The sequence below is a fragment of the Phyllopteryx taeniolatus genome, chromosome 19 (assembly GCF_024500385.1).
Source record: "Phyllopteryx taeniolatus isolate TA_2022b chromosome 19, UOR_Ptae_1.2, whole genome shotgun sequence".
NCBI classification, from domain to species: domain Eukaryota; kingdom Metazoa; phylum Chordata; class Actinopteri; order Syngnathiformes; family Syngnathidae; genus Phyllopteryx; species Phyllopteryx taeniolatus.
The window spans coordinates 15,284,645-15,297,344 of record NC_084520.1 but is presented as its reverse complement, the minus strand read 5'-3'; the positions used below and the strand labels follow the sequence as shown (position 1 = coordinate 15,297,344).

Below are 12,700 nucleotides of genomic sequence, written 5' to 3'. Positions count from 1 at the left end.
TGCAATCAGCAGCATGTACTCTGACAAGAACGAGGCACTTGATGTATAATGAAATGGTGAAAAACAGTTTCATGCTATACCTCCACGATTCAGTATTACGTAGCTCTCAATCATTGCAAATGTTTTCAGGAATTATCTTCAAATCTGTAATGTATCTAGAAACAAATCTCTGAGTAGATTTTACAGGGCCTTAAAAAAAAAAACCTAATTGCAGAAAATGTCTGTTTCGGAGCTACCCACAATCGCAATGTAAGGAGTCATGATTTGAATGGGTTTCGTTTAACCAGTGCCTCTATATGACCAGCACCCCGCCCCCAGAACCATTGGGAACCTCTTCTAATTGGTCTGAAAATAGTCAAAATGTCTTATACCTGTAGCCATGGTAGCGACAGTGATTCCCACTTAGCCATCTCCGTAGGAGGCAAAACCCTTTCATTGAGACACAGACATGCATATGGGAGCTGCCACCTGTGAATATGGGACGCTTACATAACGAGGTCCAGAGTATGGACGCGTGGACCTTGCGATCTACTGTCCTCCGCGCTCGCAGCGCCAACAGCGTCCAAGCCCTACGAGAGCCGTACAATACCTGTTGCCGACACGGCTTTCAAGGGACTCTTTGAGCTCCCATTAGTTGATGTCCTCGGCTCAAAACACAATGGCCGGGTGATGATCACACACAGGCTATTGCAAATCGCCCCGCACGAGTCTGAAATCAGAGGAGGAGAGCGCGCAAAGTGAGAGAGAAGGAGGAAGACAAAAAAAACAAAAAACGATGTTTCCTACACTGATGAATCATTAGTGATCAAGCTGAGGCTGAGCCACCAGAGCTGGATTTAGAAACCTCACACTCATTCAACACGCTCCCTTTCTTTCGCTCGCACTGTCCTCTCGCTCACTGTTTGACTGATGACTTGCCCTCTGCACCTCGAAGCATCTCACACTTGGTAAGTGTGCTGTACACAAGGGAAGAGGGGTCCGTGTAGGAGTCCATTTCTGGCCATTGAGATGAAATCTAAGCTAATGCACATTTGTACAACGCGGGGTTAAACGCTGGAGCCGAGGTAACCGTTAACAAATGATATTTTTATTGATGCTTGCACATTTTTTAGTGTTGAAATACAGGCTGTCCCAAAAGTCACAGCACACTTCTTTTTTTTTGCCATTTGGTTTCAGGTATCATTCGGACAGACGTGAGGCCATCAGCATTTGGCAGCTTCGGCTTTGGAGTTTTTGGAAGCGTATCATTCCCTTGCCTGTGGCGCGCCAATTGACATTGGAGCAGCGTTACAAAACTGCTGCCTGGCAAGAAGTTTTTCTGTCTGCGATTGAAGTCTGAGAAGCATTACACAATGTTTCAACACATGGTATAATTTACGCTATCCATGTCAAGTTTCTCGAAACAGGATCTGTTCTTGACCCACCATACAGCGGAAGACCTGCTATTACCGCCAATGATGAAAACGCCAAACTCCTACAGCAGGCATTTACGCGATGGCAGGGAAATCAACAAAAACTGTATTCAGGCAGATGCACCTTTCCCCATACTGACTGAAGCGGAAGATTATGATGTTCAACAAGCTGAAGTCAGTACGGCGCTAGGTTTTGGTGCCAGGAACGATATAACGCTTACAAAAACTGCCAAAGGCAGATGGCCTCACATCTGTCCAAATGATAGCTGAAATTGAATGGGGAAAAAGGGAAGTGTATAGCGACACCCTGTACATTCACAGTTTTTTTTTTTTTTTTTAAAGTGTATTTGAATCAGTTTAAATGTGTTTACAGCATGTGGGAGGGGCATTTGAAGGTTTTACTATCAATAAAAAAAAAAGTATACTGTATGGTCTCTTATAGCAGATTTTGACCTGTCACTCCCAAGAAATGTACATTAAGTACACTTAATGTACATTTTTTGTTTTCAAAGTCAAGGCAAAGTGTTTTATTGTTTTTATGTCATACTACGAACAGTACTGAACTTCTTTTTACACTTGCAACAGCGTGTTACAAGTATATTCACAAACAAACACATGTACTGTACATCTTGAGGTCAAATCCAGCTGGTGACAAGTGTGAAAGGCGTCACTCTACGCTGAGACGTATTTGCCTCCAGCATACATCCATATTGACTCTGCTGTGCGCCGCACACACGAGGAGTAGACGACCAACTATTACAACTAATGCTACACGTGGCACGTGCTTCACCCAAAGAGAGACAGTGAATAAGCTCTTTTCCAGAAAGGTGTGATAACAGGACTTAACTATGAGTAGAAGCAGAGCAGATGGGCAGAGCAAAGTCTGTACTCTTAATTTGATGTGGGAAGTCTTTGTTAAAAAAAAAAAAAAAAAAAAGAAAAAAGAAAAGAAAGAAAGCCTTGCTTCTTCATAATGTGGCTTCTATTTACTTTCGGATTCACGTGTGATCCGACACAATGGAGGGATTGTCAGCCTCCGTTTTCTGAATGATGCACCAAGTTGCCGTCAACTGGTAGTGCCATCATGTACGGAGAGGGGAACGGAGAAATAAGGGGGGCGAGAGAGAAGGAGAGAGAGGTAGGCTGCAAATGGCAGCTTCTGTGACACTACAGAGAGGGAGCGAGGGAGGGAGGAGAGGAAGGAGAGTGTGATGGAAAGAGAGGGAGAGCGGCAGTCCAACGAGATCAGATTGCAAAGATTGATAGAGAGAGGTGTTCACTTAATAAGCAGTGAGGAACTCTTGTGCAATTTTAGGATTGTCTCCACCTCACAGAAGATGACTGGAGCAAATGAAGGATTTGACTGTGAAGAAACACGGATATAAAAGTCCGTTTTTGGGGGGTTCTAGTGTTTTCGTCCACCCCCCCCCCCCCCCCCCCCCCCCAACCCCACCACCCCCCCGACCCCCATCCAAGATTGACCGAGTCGAAGTGGATTTTCTCATCCGATTCGCTGCCTTCCGACCCAGCAAGGATGAAGAAATGTAAAGGCTGCTCGTGCCTACTGGTGCAAAGGATGATGGGGTGGTTTGTTTGGGAATTAGACTGAAACAAAAAAACGGAAGAGCTCAGTTCAGAGATGTCTCAGTTCGGCTGACATTGACGCCGGAAGAGAAGACAGCACCTTTTAGTCCTGCATGCAGCCTGGGAGAAGACACGCCGAAATAAAGGTAAGGAATACAATTCACTACGAACCTGTAGCCATTGATTATAAACCTGTATGCGTAAAGTAATCAAATGAACTGAACTTCACCTGGTCTATGAATGGTGGCTTTGCAGGTGCACTTTATAGCGTCTTACATATTTCAATTTCCATTTAATAAGAGATGAATGTCATCCGCAACAACTAGTTGCTACCGTTCAAGTCAGGCCAATATAGATTGACTGCACTGATGATATCCTGTCTGATGTTATTGAGCGTTAGGCTTTGTGTGAGGCCTCGCCTCGCTATGCGGGTTCCATTGTTCAACTTAAAACAAATCTTTAGTTACATGACACATAATAAACATTTGTTAAAGAGCATTCTCTCCGACGATCTAAAATCAAAATTGAGCATTATTATCATTGGAAATTCAGAATTTTAGATGGAGCTGTTGTATTGGATTTCAATAGATTGTGGAGCTGTGCGAAAAAGTACAAATCGAAACAAAATAAATCACTCTAAATCACTGGGTTTACAACCAACAAATAAGCTAAACAATAAATCCACAGGTTGATAGCAGAGCCATTTGAGATACTCCTCTCCCTAAGAGGACTATTTCAAGTGATTAAATACAAAAACTTGTATAATAGCGGAGAGCTGTGTGTGGATATTCTTCTATCACTCCATAAACAAAGCCTACAGAGAGAGGACGGAGCAGATGAATACAGAAATGCGGCACAGGCATGACAGCTTCATGACCTCATCCTGCTTTTCATCTCTGCTTTTGTTCACACCACTCACTTTTAGTGGCCAAAGAGGGTTTCGAGCCTGCAAAGAGGTCCTTTTACTTTTTTCACGTGTGGGGGTGATTCATCAGATGGATGGGATTTTAAAATGTGGGAATGATCAGGTGTTGAAATGGCAGAATAGCTACAGGTGCAGCTTGCGAAACAACAACAAGAAGAAGAACACACAATTTGACAGCTGCTGCAATGACACAAGGTGACTCAGTTCTAAATGCACACTTTTGACGAGCACCTCTCTCAGGAGCCACCTGAGATGAAGAGGAGTCAGACATACTCTCAAAATGGATTCACAAACATGCAAAATCGTGAGCTGTTTAGGCCTGGACATGGAGACAGCGTATGTGCGAGTGGCGTTGATTTCTATAAGAAAACACCTGTAGATCACTTGAGAAGGAATGAGTTGCACATAGTGAGCTATAGGAAAATCCAATGACACCTGAGCCTGGGCTCTTCCTTCAACAATGGCCTTGGGAGGTGGGCAGCCATCGCAGTGGCTCAGCTCAGTTTCCAGCGTACTCGTCTTCACATCACATCAAGTGCCCGCTCCCACGCCACTTCATTATCCTCCAAATCCCCAACATTGTTGTGCACATCCAATTATGCATTCTGTTCTTCCTAATCAGCGGTCTCGCTCTCAAGGCCCCCTGAGAACAGGTTCAGCAGACTCAATGACATGCAGCCCAAATGATTTGACAAAGTCCTCCCAAATGAATCAGCGGGCCACTGTAGCATGTTCACTTGCACAGGTGCATAAAGCTGACCAAAAAAATGATTTATTAATACCACATATGCAGACCCGACACCTTATTGTCCTTACCACATGAAGAATATAATGAAATGTCAAAAGTCAGTATTATTCTCTTTGAAAAGGCAGTTTGTTTGATATACTAGTTTGGGTAAATCCTATTTGAGCATTTTTGTAAAACAAGAAAAACACAACAAACCAAACAAGAACAATCCAGCTGCCTTGATTCAACATTGGTGGATTACCATGACCTACATGACTGAGAATCTATCAGCCATAAAGAAAAAAACTCCTTTTTTAGCATTGGTACAGTGAACTCAACTCTACTTTATAACTTTATACCAGCAGTTTGGCTGATAGAGAAAAATTCTTCAAAGAACGACTTCAAGATGTTCAAGATGGACTAGATTAATGACAGATTAAAGATTATTTGAGATCTGTGTTTTGAGTTACCATCGTGGTCACGGAACGATTTAAACTCGTATCTCAATAAACCACTGTATTTTGTTGTTGCTGGTATTGTGACAGTAAGATAAAATAACTTAGGCAATTATGCTACTAGGCTAATGATATACCTCTTAGGTGTGCAGATATAATGAATATTTTGACCAGGAAGTTTAAATATGTCAGTGATTCCCAACCAGGGTGCTGTTGCACACCAGTGTTACTACAAATACGTCTTTGTTTATCTATCTATGCCAGAGATGTATAGCGACAGACAGAACAATTATAGTACATTGTCACCCAATAGATGGCAACCTGTGTGTGTGCGCGTGTGTGTGCGTGCGCGTGTGTGTCCACCCGTGTCCACCTGTTTCCATTCATACTACAGAATAAGTTCAACATCTGGCATCGCATCCATTGAATGATTGAAACGCTTACAAAATGTCAACACTACGGGTGTTACTGTACGTTGGTAGAGATGAGAGAAGTACTTATGTAATGATTCCAAGGACTCCTGGAGGGTTTTTACTTTCATTCAACCAACGCACTGGACACCTGACACCGCATGACTATGAGAGACTGCTCACAGAGTTGAGGACTGCTCAGGTCACCGGTCATTATGGTCACCTGATCATTGGGTACTTTCGGCTGTGTTTTTTGGGGGGAGGGATATGGTAACCTTTTCAAATTCAAATTCGTTTTTGCAACAGTACCTGATATTGGTGTAAGTAAGTCCCTCTTGAGAGACTGGGAATGAGGTAATATGGCTCTAGATTCAGGCAACTTCAACTCAAGGCCAAGCAGCCGGGCATGTGGGATTTAGAAGTGCACATGAGTGATCTGTCAAGTCTTCAGGGCCCAAATCAGGCAGACAAACACAGAGCGGCTGTGGCCAGGCGATAAAAGCTGTCTGTCCCCAGAGGGGGCCACAGTCCGGTCCCTCATGGGTAGAAGCCCTTGACCTGAGGCTCAAAATATTGCATGATGTCCAGGTAATCAGCTATCATTCCAACACATACAGTAGTAGAGGATGTTTTGACCTGGTATGACTCTTAATAACTAAAGGCCCAGAATATAATTACAACAAGTATGCCATTCAGGCCAGGGAACAAAGCACCATGGGAGGCTGATACAAATGAATTGCATCCTCCCACAATGATTAATACGCTAAGTTGTACGCATTGGGGTCACACAAAGTCCCACTCCCTACATCCCCGCATGCAGCATCTGGTACTGCGTGTCCACGGAATAAGTGGCACACATAGAGGCCCACTGGGAGATAGTAGTGTGCACAGACGCACAGCAGCCCCAACTCCCTGACAAAAGTACTCTGCTGAAAGGACAATAGACAATTTGGCCCACAAAAGAACAGAGGGAGGCTTTTCTGCTGGATGTGTCACATCTGCATGGCATGCACTTGATAGGCTATAAATGCAACCAAGACAAAGTGAAAGCTAATAATTTATAGACATCGCATTTACTTTTGGCTACAGAAATGTCAGCCTGTCACACTTTTGTGATGCCTAACTAGACACCAGCACTTGTTGTCAAATTCATTACCGCTCAGATGTCTTTGAATCACATCTGGTAGTTGAGAACCTTGCCAACTTCTGCTGCCAACCCGTTTAATTTCTAAAATATTACTGGCAATGCTATGTGGCTGTTATTCCGTCTCTTCGCACCGATTCTACAGCATATTCAGCTCCATTTAATTGCATTTTGATGCATGGTATTTACGGTGAAGGGAAGTAACTGACTTTATAAACATTTAAAACTCATTTAAAACTCTGATTCTAAGGGTGGAGATGAACTGATATTTTAATTTGGTCAAATATGAATGGTTCACAGAGAATTGCCACTTTTCTGTTTACAATAACATTGGTTGAAGCCCAACGCAGCTACGGCCATCTTCCAGTGTAAACAATATGATCAGGGTTGAACCATGGAAAACGACTTGAACTGAATTGTTTGATAAAAATGTTGCTGATATGTCAATACTCCGATTGACTGGGAATCTGGCCAGCGAGAACCACACCCAAGGCCCTTCAGAGCTTGACTAGTTTAAGCATTAGCCAAGGCATGGGTGGTTGAATAGGTTTTTGGTCTTTTCCATAGGGATGCTGCATTGTCAGTACAATGAAAATATCGTCCTTCTCCTCCTTATAGGGCCTGGATTCCAGCACAAGGATCCCTCCCAGCTTCCTGTCCATGGCTTACTGAAATGCAACTTTCCAAGTGATCAAGCTGTGAGGGGTCTCGATCACACGCTGCGACTCCATGGCCAGCCTTTCTGCTCTGATCCTGCAGCCGGAGGTGCCGGGAGCATGAGCGTGGGAAGGATCAACCGCTACAGCATTGTGTCATCTGAGGAAGAGGCCCTCCGCCTCACTACCATGCATGGCATGAATGGTTTTGGCAATGGCAAGATCCATACGCGCCGCAAGTGTCGCAATCGCTTTGTCAAAAAGAATGGCCAGTGCAATGTGCAGTTTGCCAACATGGACGACAAGTCACAGCGGTACTTGGCCGACATATTCACCACATGCGTGGATATTCGCTGGCGATGGATGCTGGTGGTCTTCACTCTTGTGTTTGTCGTTTCTTGGCTGGCCTTTGGTTTGGCATTTTGGATCATTGCCTTACTGCACGGGGATTTGGATAATCCAGCCGGAGATGACAACTTCACCCCATGTGTCCTCCAAGTCAATGGATTTGTGGCTGCCTTTCTATTCTCCATTGAAACACAGTCTACGATAGGCTATGGCTACCGATGTGTCACTGAGGAATGTCCCGTAGCGGTCTTCATGGTGGTGTTCCAATCTATAGTGGGCTGCATCATTGACTGCTTCATGATTGGTGCTATCATGGCCAAGATGGCAAGGCCTAAGAAGCGAGCACAAACACTGTTGTTTAGCCACAATGCTGTCATTGCGATGCGAGATAGAAAACTGTGTCTCATGTGGCGGGTTGGAAACCTTCGCAAGAGCCACATTGTGGAGGCCCACGTGAGGGCACAGCTCATCAAGCCTCGGATCACCGATGAAGGGGAGTATATTCCTCTCGACCAATTAGACATCAATGTGGGCTTTGACAAAGGCCTGGACAGGATTTTCTTGGTTTCACCCATAACTATTCTCCATGAAATAGATGAGGAGAGCCCCCTTTTTGGGGTCAGCAAACAGGATCTAGAGACATCTGACTTTGAGATTGTCGTCATCTTGGAGGGAATGGTGGAAGCAACGGCCATGACCACTCAGGCTCGCAGTTCCTACTTAGCTTCCGAGATCCTTTGGGGGCACAGGTTTGAGCCGGTCTTGTTTGAGGAGAAGAACCTTTATAAGGTGGATTACGCTCACTTTCACAAAACCTATGAGGTGCCGTCCACCCCTCGATGCAGTGCCAAGGACATGTTGGAGAACAAATTCCTTGTTCCGAGTTCAAACTCATTCTGCTACGAAAACGAGCTGGCTTTCTTAAACCGTGACGAGGAGGAGGAGGAGGAGGAGGATGTAGGTGGTGGGAGTAGAGTACTGGCAAACCTCAGTCCAGACCGGAACAGCCGACATGAGTTTGAACGCTTACAGGCCACCAGAACTCTGGATCAAAGGTCTTATCGGAGAGAGTCAGAAATATGACCCTTGCTTTTAGATCCAGGCTCTCCTCTAAAAATGCAGAACAATGCAAAGTGCCACAGGAAACATTGACTACTGTGCGAGACTGAGAGAGAAAAAGGGACATAACTGGAGTGAATGTTGCAAACTAAGAGTATGCAGCTTAGAAAATCGCGGTGAGGAATGTCTACAATCAAGGAAAAGTCTAGAGAAAGACCTTCTTCCTTCATGGAAACTTGAATCTTTTTCACATGGTCACTTTGTGTGTATTAACAATACTATTACGCTATGACAAATTGACATCATCCAATTTAAGGTGTAAATACATTTCTTAATTGTTTGTGTGTTCTCCCAATTTCTAAAAGCACCTATTATAAAAGAAGAATTTGGCCCATCGACCTGTTCTTGAGCACAACATTCTTATTATTTGCATAATTTGCTGGACTTGAGTTCAGTGGCACATTGAAAATGCAATGAGCCATAATCAAAGCCCTGCTCACAAGTCAGTGAGAACATCACTATTCTCATGTGAGATGGCAACATTACTTGCACTGCTAAGGGTTCAACAAAAAACTTACACAAGTCAAATGCAACATGTAATGGTACCAGTAGGGGATGTAGGTATTTCAACACCCACACTTTTTCCCAATGACGGGGTTCTCAACTGTTAATCCATGAAAACAAGCACCTTATACATTATCATTTGTCATTTAACTTTCAGCATAACCTGATATGTGAGACAAAATATGAATGCGTTTCATGATACTATCAGACATTATATATTTGTTTTCATATAATGGAGAAGTTTAACAACAACTAAAACAACAACAAACAAAACAAAACAACTTTTCTGTTATTTGCTCTTCAAAAACTAATCTATGCATATTGTTCACAATGTCAGGGGATAGGATAGAGAAGATCATATTTAAAATACTTGATTCAAAAAAAATGTATATTATTATATGATATTATGGTTTGAGCAACATTATGTAATTATTACATACATATCTCACACATGTCAGTCATAATAATTAGAAACAAATATTTTCTTAGTATAGACAGTATATTAGAAGACACCCAAATGTATTTATTTGCCCGAGAGTGGCTTCTGGTCAAGAAAGATGCAACATTAATAATTACAAATTCTTGTTTTGATCATATGACATTACATCCTATGGACAACTGGATTTGATCAATAGGGTAACACAGAAGATGCAAAGCTTGGGTGGAAGCAATAAACACTGAAGCACAGCTTTGACTTTATTTTTTCACTGCTTCTTTTGAAATTAATGAATAATAAAGTATTCTTTTTGATGACTTCATAACGGCATACGAAAAACATTGGTATTACTAAATAAATTAATGACGGTTTAGATACAGTTTAGATGCAGTATGCTCCTATGTATTCATTACAAAAAGAACATTCATGAAATAACATAGGTAGAAAGAAACCTGATCAACTAAAACATTTACTTTTACATATTCCTATCACTGAAATAAAGTTCCATTAAAGGGGGAAAAAAAGACAAAATGGTAATACAAATCCATCTAGCGTTAGAAAGTAGCTATCAATAACTAATATGTTATGTTAATTGTAGACTTACATTTGAGCGTAAAGCAATAAGGTGCAAAATCTTTCAGAAGAATATATTTGATATGTGTATGGAAGAAACAGGAAATTGATAGCTCAGGAAAGGACCATGAAAAGTTTGTCACGTTGGTCAGAATGTCTGTCTTTTCATTTTCTTGTCACTTTAAACCCCTTACATATAGGGTACACTTACTTGGATTCCTGACATTTATTGGTCACGTGTTGATTTTATTTTATTTTATTTCCAAAGCATGAAGTATGATACAAAGACTATTTTTCAGAGAACAAGAGCTCATTGCCTTCTGGGAAGGATTTAAATGCCGATGTTTCTCGACACCTGATCACACACATTTAGTGGTTTAAAATAAGGTGAAGTGTCGCAAACATTTCAAATGATATTAGCCCAGATTTGTGTTTTTTTTGTCAGATGTTTTATATAATGATAATAAAAATATGAAAACCTCATAGTGTAATAGCATAGGAACATTACAGAATTGGCTGAGTAACGCATCTTATTTTTTTATGCAAATTTCTTTTTGATAGAATACATCCATCCATTCATCCACTTTATGATCCATTTGTATCTGTTTTTATCAGAATTCAACAGTGAATCACTATTGGCCCGAAATGTGGATTTAATGTCTTTTTTCTTTATCTTTTGATTCAAGTTCAATTTAGCGCATTTTAATGCGATATTTCTCTCAAAGGGATGATTGGAAAAAAAACTTTGACCTCTGTAGAAGTCTTCCTATGCCCAGTGAATTGTCTACTGGGTCTTTGATTTTCATTCAGTCGCATAAGTAATTTAAATAAACAAAGTGAAAAAATAATTGTTTGTTGTTTGTATGTTTCTGAGACCCAGGCCTAACTACTAATCAGCGGTCGAAGTGGTTGCTAAGGTAATACATCACCATGAAGGGTGCTTCAAGATGAGACCAAGATTCATGTCACCACAGCCAAATGATTCCATGGTCTTGGGCCAATTATTCAAGAAGGTTCATCAATTAATCACGATGACACACAAGCAAGCAGAGGGGCCACGGGCATTTTGGCCAAAACTGAACTTGACAAGAGGATTTGATCAGATCAATGGGTCAGTCAAATCCCTTTTTTTAGCATCAAATTCTGTTATGGCAGTCCAACATATCAGATTATTACATGTGCATGTATTCCGCAGGATAGATCAGACGTAGCTGTAACTCTTCACGTTATTTATTAATCATAAATAATCCCAAACTATTTGCATGGGATCGGTTGTTCTTAAATGATTCAGGTCGTGGTGATTAAATTGCCCATGAACAGCTAGTGACAGATTTAGGATTATCATGCTGGCCACTGGCTGCGCTCAGATCAGGTCTCAGCACGGAAACACAATGGGCGCACACAAGCCACGTTGAGGCCTTCTGCTAAATTTCTTTACGTAACACTTGAGGACAGCGACAAGGGAAGATTCCTTCTGGATTAATAGCGTTAATGAGCACAAACTCAACAAAAACAGAACTGATTTTCAGATCGCTGTTGAGGAACACTCAGCTTTGAAAATGAGCTGACTTTTAATAGCCGCTGTGTGATATGATAGTAGCATCACAGTAGGATTAGACACAGAGAAGTTCCGGACAATCAAGGTCATGTTGAGATAAACTACTCAGAAACTGAGATCCAGATGGATAATAGAGAATGGTTTTTTTTTTTTGGGGTTCTTCCGGGGGTTTTCAGAAACGTTATGAAAATGAGAACATATCCAATCCATTGCTCATTTACATTTTAAAGCGGCGTACACACTTTGAATGTGTGTGGCGTTAAAGTTGGCTGTTGTTGGCTCAGGCTAGCAGCTAGCAGTCAACTGGCTAACCGTTAGCCAGTCTGCGTGTTGACTGGGTGGCAGTTGTGGGCCATACAAGCTTATGTATGAATGTGCTTATAACAGTTTCTTTTGTTCAATAAAGTGATTGAGAGTGCACCGGTGGCCGTGTCTATGTGTCTACAATTCTAACAAGTAGTGGCAGGCTATATTAAATTAACTAACAATGTTTACGTTACCTTGTGTCAGCGTTCGTAGCTGTGCTGTTGTGTAAGCCACTTCTGCTTTTCCAATAGGTTGCACTTAAATCTTTTTGTAGGTGTGTAATAATCCCCACCTTTGGACATTCTTTTACGAACTGTATCCTCCTGTCCCATTGCCATCCCGCCAACTTATTTAAAGACAGAGTGGTGTGTGCGTCCGCACTCACATTAGTCAGTGTGGAACAATGTTCGAGGCAGAGATTTTGCATCGACCTTTTTTTGTAATTGAATTATTCAAGTTATTCAATTAATCATTGGAGCCCTAGCGCATATATATTCTATATTGAAACAAGTCAGTGCACAGTGGCTTTCCGAACACACTGTA

General features: G+C 41.9%; 1 protein-coding gene across 1 annotated transcript; it reads left to right on the top strand.

Annotated features, from left to right (window-relative positions):
• Nucleotides 1–2,929: 2,929 nt before the first annotated feature.
• On the top strand, nt 2,930–11,141 carry kcnj12a (potassium inwardly rectifying channel subfamily J member 12a). The gene is made up of 2 exons (XM_061757329.1): nt 2,930–3,142; nt 7,276–11,141. The coding sequence occupies exon 2, from the start codon at nt 7,434–7,436 to the stop codon at nt 8,742–8,744; it is 1,311 nt and encodes a 436-aa protein (XP_061613313.1). The 5' UTR covers nt 2,930–3,142; nt 7,276–7,433; the 3' UTR covers nt 8,745–11,141.
• Nucleotides 11,142–12,700: the final 1,559 nt, after the last annotated feature.